The sequence below is a fragment of the Nicotiana tomentosiformis genome, chromosome 10 (genome assembly GCF_000390325.3).
Source record: "Nicotiana tomentosiformis chromosome 10, ASM39032v3, whole genome shotgun sequence".
NCBI lineage: Eukaryota > Viridiplantae > Streptophyta > Magnoliopsida > Solanales > Solanaceae > Nicotiana > Nicotiana tomentosiformis.
In genome coordinates this window covers 26,203,187-26,219,979 of record NC_090821.1, presented here as the reverse complement: position 1 = coordinate 26,219,979, position 16,793 = coordinate 26,203,187, and the positions used below count along the sequence as shown (strand labels likewise).

At 36.8% G+C, this 16,793-nt stretch overlaps 1 protein-coding gene across 1 annotated transcript; it reads right to left on the bottom strand.

Annotated features, from left to right (window-relative positions):
- Window positions 1-582: 582 nt before the first annotated feature.
- On the bottom strand, window positions 583-14,378 carry LOC104119150 (uncharacterized). The gene is made up of 6 exons (XM_009630578.4): window positions 14,007-14,378; window positions 13,639-13,865; window positions 11,394-11,504; window positions 10,335-10,490; window positions 3,341-3,582; window positions 583-958 (listed from the first exon to the last, which is right to left on the bottom strand). The coding sequence occupies exons 1-6, from the start codon at window positions 14,303-14,305 to the stop codon at window positions 635-637; spliced, it is 1,359 nt and encodes a 452-aa protein (XP_009628873.1). The 5' UTR covers window positions 14,306-14,378; the 3' UTR covers window positions 583-634.
- Between the last annotated feature and the right edge of the window lie 2,415 nt (window positions 14,379-16,793).

Genomic DNA, 16,793 nt, shown 5'->3' with positions numbered 1-16,793 from the left:
TCAAAATCAACCATTATTTAAAGTGAAATGGATATAGTTTATAGTTTTATTAAATATTACATCTCATGGGAGGATCACAAATATTTCTAAATATATTTTAAAGAAAATCCTATATAAAATTTTACATTATATGTCGATGTGGTTCGAATTTTTTTACTTAATTCCCAACCAAACAAAACCTAACCTAATTGAACACCCCGATATATGACAGTGAGATTGTCCACGTCTAAAGGCAAAAATAGAGTTGTAATAAAACTTGAACTTAAGTTTGAATTTAAATTTTAAAATCTAAGATGATTACTTTGAATAGCCTTCCTTTAGATCTATAAATTTAAACATTCTGTGAATAGTCGACCTAAGTTAGTTTAAAGAATAGAGTGGCTTTGTTATATCTTGAAGGGATTAGTCAGCAATAATTCCCTAAAAAATTACAGGTAATATATATTGAAAGATATTGATTATTCACACCTCAAAGCCTACTTCTTTGTTGTTTCCTAAGTTAGTTTTGAGGAGCATAATAGTGTTGGGATGCTCACATGCAAGCATAACGTATAAAGCATGATATGTTTTGGTGTGCAGACGTTCCAAGTATAGTTTTGTTTATCATACACTTGAGTAAGTCTACAATCCAAAATTACATGAATTTAAGAATGACCTGCCCAAAAGCAATACCGAGAAAAGTTGCAATTGTAATACCAAAAATACCAGCAAGAATGCCAGGAACAACCAAGGAAATCCACCCTTTGGCAGTGGCCATTCCACAAGCTGTTGTTGGGCCTCCTACGTTTGCATTTGATGCTATGAGCAATTGTTCCAGTTCAAATCGGAGCAGTTTCCCAACTCCCAGTATCACCGCCAGATGGACCCCAATCTGGACTAAAACAAACACGAAAATGCTGGGTGCTGTATTCATAACGTTTAATATGCTCCCGTTGGCACCAATGAATGCAAAAAATACCTGTTACTCAATCAATGCAAATAATACCTGTTACTCGAGATCATAAGAGAACTAAGTCAGACTAATCTTTGCCCAAAAACAAGAATAGAGGAAAAAGGTTAAGGTTATACAAACATAGAGACAAAATCTATTAGCCCTCTAATAAGGGATAGCAACGGGACAGAGAAGCTCTTGTGGAGGGCAGGTGAAAATAATTTTCTGAAAAGTTGGGATGGAGCAGGACGGGGTGCAGGTCTGCTGCCAATGACTCTTTTCCGCCGAGTCTGCTGCCATTTTTATACACATTGAAGATCGACTATTGTCCTTCCATTGTTCATTTGTTCCTTATGATTTCGATCAGCTACCAATTCTGAAACTTCTATGTCAGTACTGGCATTATTCTTGATATTTAAAGCATGATATTATCGGTTCAGAAAGACGTATCCATGTATTATTCTACATGTATCTGTCTCTGTTTCCAACATATTGGGTTTCCCTACACATCATTGTTACGAATCTTGCTTAACTGGAAACTCAGTTAAATACAGACAGATTTCACTCTATTGCCAAATATCTTGCTTAAATATATCTGCCAGTGTCTTTTTCCTTGTTTTTTTCTTCAATTTCCCAATGATAAGATTGAAGATGAGAGAAACAATTTTCTGTTAGTTTCGATTACTTTCTCATTTTGTTATTCTCCTTCAATAATTTATTATCTGCTCTTTTATACAAACAATAATTTCTTTTGGGAGTCGCTCAAAATCAGTCTTTTAAAAGGCGCGGGCGCAAGGCGAGGCGTTTCACGTGATACGGGGCAAGCCTCGGGGTGCTGCCATAAGCCCCACAATCTTTGATTTTAATATTTTATAAATTAATATAAAAGAAATAAATATTAAAAGAAGGCAAATTACATAGATATTATAGAAATTTCAAGAAAAAAATAGAATAAGTGGCAATGTATATAACACATTTTATCTTAGACGCTAATCAGAATCAACAATTTACTAAAAACTAATCAAAACTGCTTCATCTAATAAAAACTAATCAGACTTGGGGAAATAATGGAGTAGAAAGTTTAAACTAACTTGAAAGAGCAACGAAACTTAACAAGAAAGAAAAGTAAGGAAGTAATTTACAACATAAGCGTCGAACCAGAGCCAGCGATGAAGGATTATGTGTGTTTGCTATGCACTTTGAAAATTGATTATTTGTACCTTTACCCGGTAGAAGACGAAGAGAGAATAAAAATTAGGGCCAAGGAAAAAATATCTTTTGACTTTTAAGTTTGTTAACATTGAAGAATTTAATAACAAGCTGAATTTTGTGTTTTTGGGTATTACATTAAGGATCTGTCCAGCAATTTTAATTCTAATTTGGAGAGTTTACTGGGATTATGCCCCAAAACAAAAGCTCGCCCAATGCCTACGCTGCCCAGAACAATGGGGCTCACACCTCGCGATACCCCCCCCCCCCCCCCCAAAAAAAAAAAAAAAAAAAAAGTCGCCCAGGTGCATTTATACTACGCCTTGCCCCGGGACTCGCCCAAAAATACCTTTTAAAACACTGTTCAAAATAAGAAAAAATAATTTAATGACAAATTTGTGGTAAGATTACTGTTTAAACTTCTATATAGCTACTTCATAAGACAAATTAATTTTGTTTTCCTAAATCGATGAAATTGGTCTTTAGTACCATCAATAGTTGGACAAAAGTATCTTCAAATCGATACTTAGTATATTCATTTAGAACTGAAAAATGAAGTTACACGGTGAATAGAATTTACTAGAACTTCAATGCAAAGTGCAAAAATCATTTTAGGTAAAATAAAAAAGTGGAAAAGAGAGGAAAAAATTAAATAAAAAAGTAAGTGGGGCTCGCGGGGTAAGTTCTAACCTGCCCTGCCCCACGGCGCTTGCCACCTCTACCCTGTATAAATACAAACCTGCAAGAAAATAATGCGAACCTACAAATGCAGTTATTTTGAACGTTGGAACTAGGTTTCTCAAACTTGTCTAGTTTAGCTTTTTACGTGAGTGAACTCAATTCCAGTATTAAGTAGCCAATCAATTCCATCCTTTTGTAAGACAAACCACCCAGGACATTCACAGACAAACAGAGTCAAAAAGTTTGTCATCATGAATTCGCCCTAAACGTCCATGGTGTGCTCTTGCAGCTTTTTTTCATTGCACAACTGATACAGACGATAGGCCAGGTAAATTTGGGCAAAACATGCAAAATTGAAGAAATTAAAGCAGGGGCTAAAAGAAGTATGTGTTTAGTGTCTAAGCTTGTGTTCACTACAATTCAGCAGTGCAAGAACATCTCAAGTTTTAAGAAATAAGCAGTGAAAGGCTGGCTATGTCAAACAAGCATTTTATATTCAGGTATACTGTGGGAACTTACCTGCATCAGAATCAATGCCATAGCCTCACCAGAAGGTGCAAGGTCAGCAAACTGCGTGGGAAATGAAGTTGCTAGAATGACAACAATGGCTGTAATAATGGGAAGGGTACCTCCTTGAATAACAAAATGCTTAGTCAAAAAGTCTCCAGCTTTGCATATGGCAAAGGACACAGCAAGAGCAGTAGCACTCTGTAGTACAGGTAGCGTGTTGCCAGATTCTGACTCCCCATCGATCTTGTCCTCTGAAAGGAGCTTCAAGTTTTGTTAGAGATTTTCGTCTTTAGCTATATCATTTATACATTGTCTTTTCTTTTGTGGGAAAAAATCAGAATAATTCAGATTCCAAAATTGGCAATCACAGGAATTCAATGTCCTACGAGGGATCTTATCATACCCCAAATACTGGGAGATCTACTAAGGGGTCTTACAATTACATTGATAATCCAATATATGATACAAAATAAAATAAATGAAGACAAAAGAAGAAAACGAAAGCAAGCATAATTTCTGGCTCTAATACTTGTCATGGGAAACCAAGTTGGTTTCTTGATAAGAAACCTCCTACAGAAAGAGCACTTTTAGGTTAACAAATAAGTCAGAAAAGAAAACATCTGATGTAGCTCCTCTTGTTGAACCATAGCTATTCAGGTGCTCATTTAGAGAATGTAGATCCCTCTCGTCTTTGGAGGCCCTTTCGTATGATTTCTTTAGTATTAAGTCTTTGTAAACCTTTTTGTCCTCTCTCAAAGATATCGATAAGACAAAGGAGATTCGGCAGCTAAACCAAAGCTGAGGTATTTCAGATAAATAATTAAATCATTCTACTACTTCGAAAGAGATGAAAATCTCAACATAACCATACATCAAGAGTTTCTAATTTGAGATTTCCATTCTGAAGATTCAAAAAGAGTTCCTCATATTTTATATTTTACCTATGTTGCTCGGACCATTGTAATTCTTGCTGCATGTGTCGATCCAACATGGGTGCAGGTATGGGTGTGGGATGCACACCGGATTTTGTCAACCTAATTTGGGTGAATTGGCTACACCTATAGCCAAGAAGTATATGTTGATTGGGTATTTGATTGGTTTTGGGCTTATGTCATACATCGGACAAAGAGGGTGTTTGGCTAAGCTTATAAGCTGGTCAAACTAGCTTATAAGCACCTTTTGGCTTATCTACGCGTTTGGTAAACACTCAAAGTGCTTATAAGCCAAGTGCTTATAAGCTAAAATCAGCCATAAGTCATAAGCCGGTCACCCCCAACTTATGGCTTTTCAACTTATAAGCACTTTTAGTTTGACCAACACTTTTACTAGTTTATCCTTAATAATATTTTCTAATTCACAAAATACTTTTCCCAAAATAAATTTCTTAACTTTCTCTTCATTCCATATTCGTTATTAATTCTTTTCTTTACAAAGAAATTTTTAATTTATAATCTTTTGAAAAAGATTCAAGGGTATTTTAGTCATTTTAACAAAAGAATAGTTTATCAGCATTTTTTAATCAAACACATCAACTGCTTATTATCAGTTTCAGCACTTCTATCCAAACACGTAAATGCTTATTTTAAAAATCAGTTTCAGCATTTAAAAAAACTTTTCAGCACTACAAGCTTATCAGCTATTTACAATCAGCTAATCCAAACGGGCTCAAAGAACCACAACACTTTGCTATATACAGATAACTTATGAATAAAATATTAAGCGCTAACTCAGAATATAATTATACTAGCTTTAATTTAATAACTTCAACTAATTGTCCGTTGTATCTTAACACCCGTACCCATACTCCTACGATATCCCTGAATCCTAAGATAAAAAATACTACTCATTTATCAATTTATATTTATATAATAGTTATTTTTCATTTAACTCAATTAACAATAATGGATTTAGATCACCTTAATCAAAATATAGGCTATTTTTCAATGTTAAATAGTTAGTAATGTATAGTGTCCCGCATCGGGAAGCAGATACCTATTATTATATGATCACTGTATATAAATAGGGCATTGTACAACACTTTAGATAATTAGTCAACAGAACTTTTCCGTGCTATACTTCTCACATGAGCGTTGGTGAGAAACATCCGTGAAAGAATACTCCTCCAGACAGTCGTCGCGCGTCAATTTCCAACGACTTCTAGGGCTGTTATTGCATCACCCAAGTTTTCCTTAGTGTTGTGCTAAAACCAACACCACCACAAGGTCCTACACCCTCCGCCGACCAAACCCCATCAAACCCCGCCGGAAAATAACCCTCCAGGCGCCCACACGCGCCTGCCGGAAGAAGAAAAATTTCGGAGAGATCTCACGAACCGGCGCATGACCTGCCCTCCGGCCATTTTCTGACAAAACTTCTTTTGGACAGCATACTCGCGAGGCTATTCCGAGTCTATCCATCCAAGTTACATCAAATTCCGACGACCTTTTTATTTTCAGGCGAGTTTTCCGGCGACTGTTCAGTTTCCGGGGAGAGAATATTTTTTCTTCGCTGTTTTTGGGAGCTTTTTATTGTTCTTGATTGTCTGTGCTATTTGGTCAAACAATGTCTTTGGAACTTGATATTTTTGGTTCTAAAAGAACGGGTTCTGGAAACTCAAGTTTGATAATTACTTTGAAATCCTTAATGAGAAGTTCAAACTACTTAGCATGGGCTTCTTCTGTTGAGTTGTGGTGCAAGGGTCAAGAGGTTCAAGATCACCTAGCCAAGAAGACTAGTGATGGAGATGAAAAGGCCAAAGCACTCTGGGAGAAAGTTGATGCTCAATTATTTAGTTTGTTGTGGCGATCGATTGATTCCAAGATAATGCCTTTGTTTCGTCCATTCTGGACATGTTATTCAGTATGGGAGAAGGCTCGTACTTTATATACTAATGACATATCTTGTTTTTATGATGTAATATCTCGGATGACAAACTTAAAGAAACAGGAATTAGATATGTCTAACTACTTGAGACAGGTGCAGGCAGTTATGGAGGAATTTGAGAAGTTGATGTCAGTCACTGCTAGTGTTGAAAAACAACAAGAGCAACGACAGAAGATGTTTCTAGTTCTTACACTTGTTGGACTGCCTAATGACCTTGACTCGGTGAGAAACCAAATTTTGGCTAGTCCTTTCGGTCCCTACAGTTGATGAACTATTCTCTCGATTGCTTCGTCTTGCTGCGCCACCAAGTCACACAGTGGTCTCACCACCAACTGTTGATTCCTCTATTCTCCCATCTCAAACAATGGAAAATCGGACATCTCGGGATATGGAGAATCGACGTAGAGGAGGTCGTTTTGGGAGATCTCGACCCAAGTGTTCTTATTGTAATAAACTTGGACACACTCGTGAAGTGTGCTATTCTTTACATGGTCGACCACCCAGAAACGCTCATGTTGCTCAGACCGCGACTACAGGTAATCAGGGATTTTCTTTATCTGAAGGGGAATATAATGAGTTCCTTCAGTATTGAGCAAGTAATCAGACATCTCCACAAGTAGCCTCGATTGCTCAAAGTAATACTCTTGTTGATGGTAATTCTTCTGCTTGTGTTTCTCAGTCTAGTACTCTTGGACAGTGGGTCGTGGACTCAGGAGCTTCTGATCATATCTCTAGTAATAAGTCACTTTAGTCAAATATTGTGTATTCATAATCTCTTCCTACTGTTATCTTAGCCAATGGGTTCCAAACTAAAGCAAAAGGAGTTGGACAAGCTAATCCCTCATCTTCTGTCACTCTAGATTTTGTTCTTTATGTTCCTGACTGTCCTTTTAGTCTTGCATCTGTTAGTCATTTGACTCGTGCCCTCTATTGTGGTATATATTTTATTGATGATTCTTTTATTATGCAGGACCGCAGACGATTGGCACATGGCATGAATCACAAGGCCTTTACTATCTTAACTCACTCAATCCCTCCACAGCATGTCCAGTTACAGATCCTCCAGACCTAATTCACAAACGCTTAGGACATCTGAGTTTATCCAAGCTTCAGAAGATGGTGCCTAGTTTGTCTACATTAGATTGTGAGACGTGTCAACTTGGGAAACATACCTGAGCCACCTTTCCGCGTAGTGCTGAGAGTCGTTTAGAGTCTATTTTTTCTTTAGTTCATTCTGATATAAAGTAGCATTTGTTCGCCTCTTTTTGTCCATGGTTGTTGTTCGTCATTGGTCTCTTTATTAGTTAGACATTAAGAATGCTTTTCTCCACGGTGATCTAGAGAAAGAAGTTTATATGGAGCAACCACCTGGTTTTGTTGCTCAGAGGGAGTCTAGTGGTCTTGTATGTCAATTGCGCAGGTCACTTAATGGTTTGAAACAGTCTCCTCGAGCTTGGTTTGGTAAGTTCAACACAGTTATTCAGCAGTTCGGTATAATTTCGGTATGACTCGTAGTGAAGCTGATCACTGTATTTTATCGGCATTCTGCTCCTAATCTAGATATTTATCTGGTATGTTGATGATATTGTTATTTTGGTAATAACTGTGAATATTACCATTTCCAAAGCACATTGAAACATACACCTAAAGAGCACCCAAGCACCAGTCAAGCACTATGCTGGAAGCAGTAGGTCTCACACTCTAATTACAAATGTATTCAATAAAATCTGTACACCTCCTAGCTAGCTTTCCCTCCCTAAACATTTGAATCCTCTCTATAATTGTATTCTTTATCTGTTGTATTACAAAATCCCTATTAACCTTCTGTTTCCTAAAGACAAATAGGTTCCTACTCTGCCAAATGTTGAAAACAATATCAAATAGGCACTTGTCTTATGCAGGGAGGCTGCAGGTGGTTGTTGCTGTCCTAATTTCACTGCACAATTTTTAGGGGGCAGCGTTCATCCTCCCACAGAGTGTGCTAAAGGAAGTGGACAAGAAATGTAGGGATTTCTTATGGGGTAGCTCTACAGAGAAGAGAAGAAGATACCTCTAGTAGCCTGGAAGAAAGTATGTCGACCTAAGAACCAAGGTGGGTTGAATATCAAGAACTGCAAATTGTGGAACATTGCTTCTATTGGAAAGCTAGTACGGCTACTGATTAACAAGAAGGAACTACTATGGCTGAAATGGGTGCATGGCATCTATATGAGAACAAATGATGATTTTTGGACACATCAACCAACATAGGATAGCAGTTGGTATTGGAGGAAGTTACATGGTATCAAGCAACAAATGAAGGGGTGGTACATTAACGATAGCTATTGGCTCACTAGTAATGGAAGATACTCGGTCTCAATGGGGTATAACCAACTAGTGGGGGAAAGAATAAAGTGGAATACTACTGATTTGATTTGGAATAGAATTATGCAGCCCAAGCACAAGTTTATATTATGGTTGGCAGTGCAGAAGAAGCTATTAACAAAGGATAGAATCATAGGCATGTGAATTCCTTGTGATGATGGAGCATGTGGATTATGCAAACTGAATAGTCCTGAAGATGCACAACACCTGCCTTTACAGTGTACATGGGCAATAAAGGTGTGGGAAGGAGTGAAGGAGTGGACTGGAGCAAACATTACGCAACATGATCTCGTGACATGGTGAGGATCAAGCGCAAATGTTGGAGTAAATTCAAGAAGGAAGCGATGGCTGCAGTGGTAGGAGTTGTGATATACAACATTTGGCAGAGTAGGAACTTATTTGATGATATTGTTATTACTGGCAATGATCACGATGGTATTACTAACCTGAAGCAGCATCTCTTTTAGCACATTCAGACTAAGGATCTGTGCAGATTGAAGTGGTCGCTCAGTTTAGCTCAGGTATTGTTATTTCACAACGGAAGTATGCCTTAGACATTCTTGAGGAGGCAGGAATCAATGGGCTGCAGACCTGTTGACACTCCTATGGATCCGAATGCTAAGCTTCTGCCAGGACAGGGGAGCCTCTCAGCGATCCTGCGAGATATAGGAGGTTGGTTGGAAAATTGAATTACCTCACAGTGACTAGACCTGACATTTCTTTTAATGTGAGTGTTGTAAGTCAGATTATGGATTCTCCCTGTGATAGTCACTGGGATACAGTTGTTCGCATTCTTCGCTATATAAAGTCAGCTCCAGGCAAAGGATTACTATTCGAGGATCGAGGCCACGAGCAGATTGTTAAGTACACAGATGCTAATTAGGCAGAATCACCTTCTGATAGACGTTCTACGTCTGGATATTGTGTTCTAGTAGGAGGTAATTTGGTCTCTTGGAAGAGCAAGAAACAGAATGTAGTTGCTCGATCTAGCGCCGAAGCAGAATATGGGGCTATGACTATGGCAACGTGTGAGCTAGTTTGGGTCAAACAGTTGCTCAAAGAGTTGAAGTTCGGAGAAATCAGCAAGATGGAACTGGAGTGTGATAATCTGCTCTTCATATTGCGTCAAATCTGGTGTTCCATGAGAGGACTAAACACATTGAGATCGACTGTCACTTTGTCAGAGAAAAGATACTCTCAGGAGATTGTTACAAAGTTTGTAAAGTCGAATGATCGGCTTGCAGATATTTTCATTAAGCCTCTTACTGGTTCTCGTATTAGCTACATCTGTAACAAGCTCGGTACATATGATTTATATGCACACGGCTTGAGGGAGAGTGTTAAATAGTTAGTAATGTATAGTGTCCCACATCAGGAAGTAGATACCTATTATTATGTAATCACTGTATATAAATAGGGTATTGTGCAACACTTTAGATAATTAATTAATAAAACTTTTCCGTGCTATACTTCTCACAATAATCTTGAATAACTAATTGTCATATATATTATTTTTTATATATTTATTAGTCGTATCCCAGCTCTCGTATCCGCACTTAGATCTATATCCCCGAATCCTAAAATTTATGTGATGCATAATCCGACTCTTAGATCCGCACCCGTATCGGATACTCGCACTCGAGTCCGAGCAATATAGAATTTCACTAATATAAAACAGATGGAACATCAAATAGCAAGCACTAATTAACAGGTAAGGAGCCATGGAATATTTCATCATTTGTAGTGGTCTACATACCAGCGGCTGAAGGAGTAGCCTCAGCAGGTATTTTGGAAGCCAATGCAAATAATGTTGTGAAGTATACTGCACAAATAAGATTATCAGCAGCCAATCCAGCTGTAACAACTGAAGGTGATGTCTCCAGAGCTTCGGAAATAGCCACATAATTGACAGCTGCAAGAGAGTCAGCAATCTTTTCATCCGTGATAAAATGAATTAACAAAATCTCGATTATAGATAACTCAGCATGCAACATAATAGCTCAGTAAATTACTGTCTTCCAGGGCAAAACAAGAGTTCCCTCACAATTACAGGTTCAGACATCATTAAAAGCTGCCAAGTATAAAAACCAAGTTTTGATATACTTCCCATACTTTCTTTATTTTGAATATTCTGAAAAGGTTGCCAAAGAGTAACTTTCATGGTGGAAAAGGAATTTTATTTTACATGGAAACATGTTGTCTTTGTTGTTAAAGAGACAGCACGATTTTCTAGGAAGTCTTTAACGATAAAGAGATCAGAATATAACCTCAAACAAGGGAGACAAGCTACCTGAAATTTGAAATGGAGAACCACTTCTGAATCCAAATATAAAGATCCAAAGTCGAAACTGAAATCATCTTTAAATGGTACAATGTTCCCAACTTAGTTTCTGAACCAAACTAATGCTTAAGAAGTTAAATGTATTTGATTCTACTTCAAACCACCAGAAATGTCACAATTAACATAACCTTCTAGGTGTATCTATCGGGAAAGATATTGATCATGCTCAATGTGACTATTAGAACTACAAGACTATCACGCAGGTTTTAAGTGTTAACTTCCCTAACCTTTTACAAAGAGGATTTAAAACTGACATCCATGCCATTAACTGACCATTTCTAGCAATGGGAGTCAACTGGTTGTTTTCCAACTCTTTGGGTTTGCAGGAAGTTCATTATCAAGGATAGTGCATTTTGCCATGAATGTTAGTCAGGAAAAACTCTCAACAAGGCAGGTTGGAAAATACAGATGCAGAAGGATGATCCTACGTCAAAATTGTACAAGTCCACAAGAAACAAGTGTCCATCAAATTACCTCCACCAATGTGTCTTCCCATAAGAGCAGCAGCTATCTTCCACCCATCTTGACCAAGTGATCGCATCGGAACGATCCAAAAGGCCACCACAGTCCCGATAGTAGTTGCAACTGTAAAGAATAAGAGGAAAATAACTGATTAAAAAGATAAAAAGAACTCAGAGCTCTCATGGAGAGAAAATTTTTGAAGTAAAAAAGCACATTTGTGCTTAACAATCTGATCATGTACGGGCAATGAAGTATGGAAATGAACATGGGCCACACACACAAAATCCAACAATAAGGGTGACATAACATTCTTTTAAGAAAAAGGACATGACATGATCAGGACAATTTTAAGAAAAAAGTTGTTTTTCCTTTTCAACCGAGAAATCACTGAGGGCCATCAGTGCACAGTTCGAAACTCAGTCGATAATTGGCTCGCCCCTCTACCTTTCTCCACTTAATATCAAGCTTTTGTCTACGGCAGCTTTCAAACCCGTGATGCGAGCCTAACTCACACATCATGTGATACGCCTTATCACTAAACCAAAACCCGGGGGCAATACTGTTTTTCCCTTAATTATATGTATAAACACAGACACTTGGCTCTAACTATTTCATTTGATAATAACAATATAAAACAACTTGGAAACAAATAAAGAGGTCCGGAAAAACAAAAACAAAAAGAAAAATTAAAAAGCTACTCGATCACGTTTGAGTTTCTCTCATGCTATGAGCACAAAGAATTTAATGCTAACACTCCTGCCACATGGATTTGATAGCGCGGTGATAGCTAAAAATTGATGTGTCTGTACTTCTCAACATTCAGACAATACAACAACTAGTACTACTATGCTTGAACCCAACTTACCCAAGCAAGTTGGGGTCAGCTATATAACCTCAATGACCATGTCGCTCCATTTAATCTCATCATAGACCTATATTATATAATAATAAGTAATAATAATAAAGTACTAGAAGTTCTCTATATTTTTTATTGACGTATAAGCTCACATATCAGACCCCACTAGTGGGATTTTACTGGGTCGTTGTTGTTGTACAATCTCACATATGATTAAAAGACTCTAGAAAACATAAAACCTGAAGTACATGAACTAACATGACTAATACCTAATCTCAACTAAAAGGAATCGACCTATGCAGGTCTTTTTCTTCCCTTATGCCCTATTTTTTGCTAGGTTTACGTGGATTCCAAAAGATTGCAAGTCTTTCTAAACAACTTACTTAAATGTGATTTTAAGTCTACCTCGTCCCCTTATAACACATTTACTCACTATGCCATCACATTTATAGATCGGTGCATCTGGCCGTCGACACAGGACTTGAACAATCTATCTCAAGTGGCCTTCCCTCATTTTATCCTCGACGTGTGCTACTTGCACCTGCTGTTGAACGTTGTTATTCTAATCTTGTGTGACTGCAATCTATCTTAATATGCGCATCTCAATGACATTTATATTATGGATATGTTGGACGGTAGAGCTCATGACTTTGTACTACCTGATTTTGGGAATTGGTATTGTGTATTGCCGTTTTGGCTTATGTTGATTACTATTTCCGCTATTTATGATAATTCAGGCTTATTATATCATGTTTTGATGATAGAATGTTATTAGTGTGATTGGCTTACCTAGTCTCGAAGGTTAGGTGCCATCACGACCTTTGATTTATTTTGGGTTGTGACAATTAGCTAACTAATCTGATAATTAACCAGACATAACTAACTCTAGTTATACTAACTAACTCAGGCTGCACCTCCTTCAATATAAAATATAAGGTAAAGAAGTTAAAATATATCCTTTTAGCTTCCACCCTATGCATAAGCCTTGTTCTTGTGTTCTATTCTCACATAGCAATTGAAAGAAAGAACAAACCAGTCTATGAACTTTAGCCAAAGCCATTGCCAACTAAGGCCAAACAACAAACCCTATGAATTCCCACAAGTGGGACAGCTAAGGCCATTATGTACATTACCCGATGAACGAATAAAAACATAGCTAATGGGCCTCTTATCATCAAATTGGAGAAATATAGGTCATACTAAACCTAACTATAGAGAACGGAAGACTTTAAAATCAATGACATAGTAATAGTTTTAGCACTCCCAAAGATAAAACTTGAACTGGTCATCCCAAGCATTGCAGGGCAGAAAATCATCATTTTGCATGATTACACCTGCCATAAATGTGTCACAAATTCATTTAGAAAAAAAAAAAAAAAGAAATGGAGAACCCCACTCTACCTGATCCAAGCAAAAAAGCCAAGAGCAGTGTTCCAGTGGACTGTAGTACGCGACGCATATCCGCTCTGAACAACAGCAAGGGAACAGCAAGTGGAAGCAAGAATCCTGTTACAATTTTATATGCAGGCGCTTCACAAGCTATAATGCCCAAGTTACTTGCTGCAAGACCAACCAGTGTACTTACTAGCGCACCACTTAGTGCACCCCCAACCTTGGTCTTCTCCGACCTTCAATTTTATAAACCAAATATCAACAAGCTGTGTAACATAAAATCTTGACACCTCAATGATTATTATATATACAACAATTAAATTAAGTAGCGAAATACCACACACACGCATGCCCATGGGATGGGAGAAAAATATTACCAAATTCCAAAAGCGCCGGTAGCGAAGAGAGCAGTCCAGGTGCCCCATTGATCTTGCGGTGAAATGATGGGAAAATTCAACTGGGATCTGATAGTAGTAACAGAGCGGTTCAACTTCTTCGAGCTCTTAGGGAAATCCAGCGGTGTGTATTTGTCAATGTTCGACAATAACATCGGATGTTGAAGTATTGTATTAGCTGAAGTAATTGCCGAGGCCGCTGGGACATTTTGGCGGCGAGGGGAATACGATGCCGGCGGGGGAATGTACAAATTGTGTAGAAACCAAAGCTTTGACGCCATTACGTGCTGTCCGTGGTTAGAGCAATTGGACAGCTTAATACACTTGGTCGATGGGATTGTCTTCCATATGTCATACATACATAGCCTGCCAAAAAACCAACTTAATAAAAATGGCAATTATTAAATTGTATCATTTTAGACTTTCAATAAAGACGCTCTAATTAAAAATGTCAGTTTGTTTGCTCCTCACTTCCGTCCATTCATTAAATACTAGTATTAGAATATTATTACTCTCGTAGTTCACTTTTAGTTATCCAATATTCTAAAAATAAATTTTTATTTTTATTTATTACTTTTAACATATCAAAAGAATGATAATTTCTTTTTTCTGTTATACCCACAGTATTAATTACTTATTTTAAATTATTTTCTCAAATCCATTAAAAATATGCATCATTTAATATGGATATCATAGTAAATTATTCACTTCATTTATTATTTTTTAAACGGTGTGCAAAGTTCATAGTGGACAAGTAAAAGTGAACGGAGGGAGTACATAATATTAATCATAATAATCTGATTTGACAAAATATCATAATTGTGGTCTTATCTCAATGCAAGTACCAAATAATAAAAGTTCTATGTATTAAGTTAAACAAATTGTATAATCATGGAATAACTTTTGGATGAAACTCAAATATCATAATTATATAATTTGTGCTATAAACAATCTGAAAATATTACATGATTCAAAACGAATCTACTAAGTTCTTTATTTACTATTTTTCTAAGGCAAAATACATAAGTTACCACCTGAACTATAGACCAAATTTCTATTACATACTTTCTGACGTCGAAAATTATCTTACACACTCAACCTTTCAAAAGTGCGTCTATGACACATCACTTTGCTTAGCTGGTACTCGCGTATTATACACAGAAAAAGGGCGAGTGAACTCCAAAAATAAAATAAAAAAATTAAAAAAAAATTTAACTAGGTTTTCAACTCATAAGAACTCAACAATGGAAGTTCAGAATTCCTCCTCAAATTATTCGATTCAAATGCTTTTAAGCTCAAGGAATTAGTTCTTCAATTCAAAGCAGCAAACAATCCATATAAATTTTAGACCTCAGATTCGCATCAACCCAGAACTCAGTAACTATTTTTGCATTCTGCTCACCAATGAAGACTTTTGAAATCAGCAGTTGCTTTTAAAATTCAACCCAAACAATTATTATCCATTGATGCTAACTACAAATTCGAGTTCGAAATTAAATTTTATCTATGGCTCGAACAATGAAACCCACCTCAAGTCTATTACGCTAAAATCAATAATTTTTTTAATCAACAAATTTTTTTTTTAAAATGTGGTGTTGTTGAGATCGAAAATTGAATTGTAATCACTGTTTGGGATGAGATTTGGGTGGAGTAATGTTCAAATCACTATTGTCGGGAAAGCTCTGAAGGTTGAAGTCGGAATTACATTTGAATATGAAATTTCATGTTCAAATTCAAGTGGGCGTTCGAGGTCCTTGATGAAAACACTTGCACAAAGCTAAATTTGATGTTTGGGATGAATTGAAATTGATTAGGGTGGTTTTGGAAAAAAAAAAATAACTAAAAGAGAAGTTGAATCCTAAAAAAATCCAAAAATCTAAGAAGGAAGGAGGCGAGGGTAGATTTGTAATTTTTAAGTATTTTTTTAAGTTAGGGACACGTGTCACAACCCCATTGGCACATGGCATAGACATGTTTTGTAAAACTGAGTGTGTCATAGACACACTTTTGATAGGTTGAGTGTGTAAGATAATTTTTGTTGTCAGAAAGTATGTAAGGGGCATTTGGTCCATAGTTCAGATAACAATCTATGTATTTTGCCATTTTTCTAACTACATTTGTTATTTGTTTATCATAACCATTAAAATCTTCAATCGCTTTCTACTTGTAAATTTTGATGAAGATCATAAAGTAGTTATATATGTAAAACACAGTGTTCCTAACTTGGAAACTTAAGTTGGAAGTACTAACCAAGTTTGACTTTTGTATATTTGACCTTGGATTAGAGTTTTGATAGTTCGGTTAGGTCCGGATGGTGATTTAAACTTAGGTGTATGTATGGATTTGGATTCGTAGGTTCCTAGGTTGATTTAGTTCTAATTGGAGAAAGTTGAAAGTTTGACAGTTTAGAAGTTCATAGGTTTGACCCACAGTTAAAATCTTGTTTATCGATGCCCGTTTGTGATTTCGAGCCTTGGGATAGGTTCGTATGGTGATTTAAGACTTGTGGGTAAAATTTGGATCGTTCTGAGTTGTTTAGGCATGTTCGGCGTAGGTTTGAGACTTGGAAATTTGGATTAGTTCATTAAGTTTGAATTGATGTGTGATTCGTGATTTTGATGTTATTTTGTGTGATTTGGGCCTCGAATAGGTCAGTGTTTGTAACGACCCAACCGGTCGTTCTGAGCATTTGCATTTAGTTCGGTGGTTTAAAGTCTTGAGTAGCTTCATATAATGTATATTACTTATGTGCATCATTAGTTTTGGTTC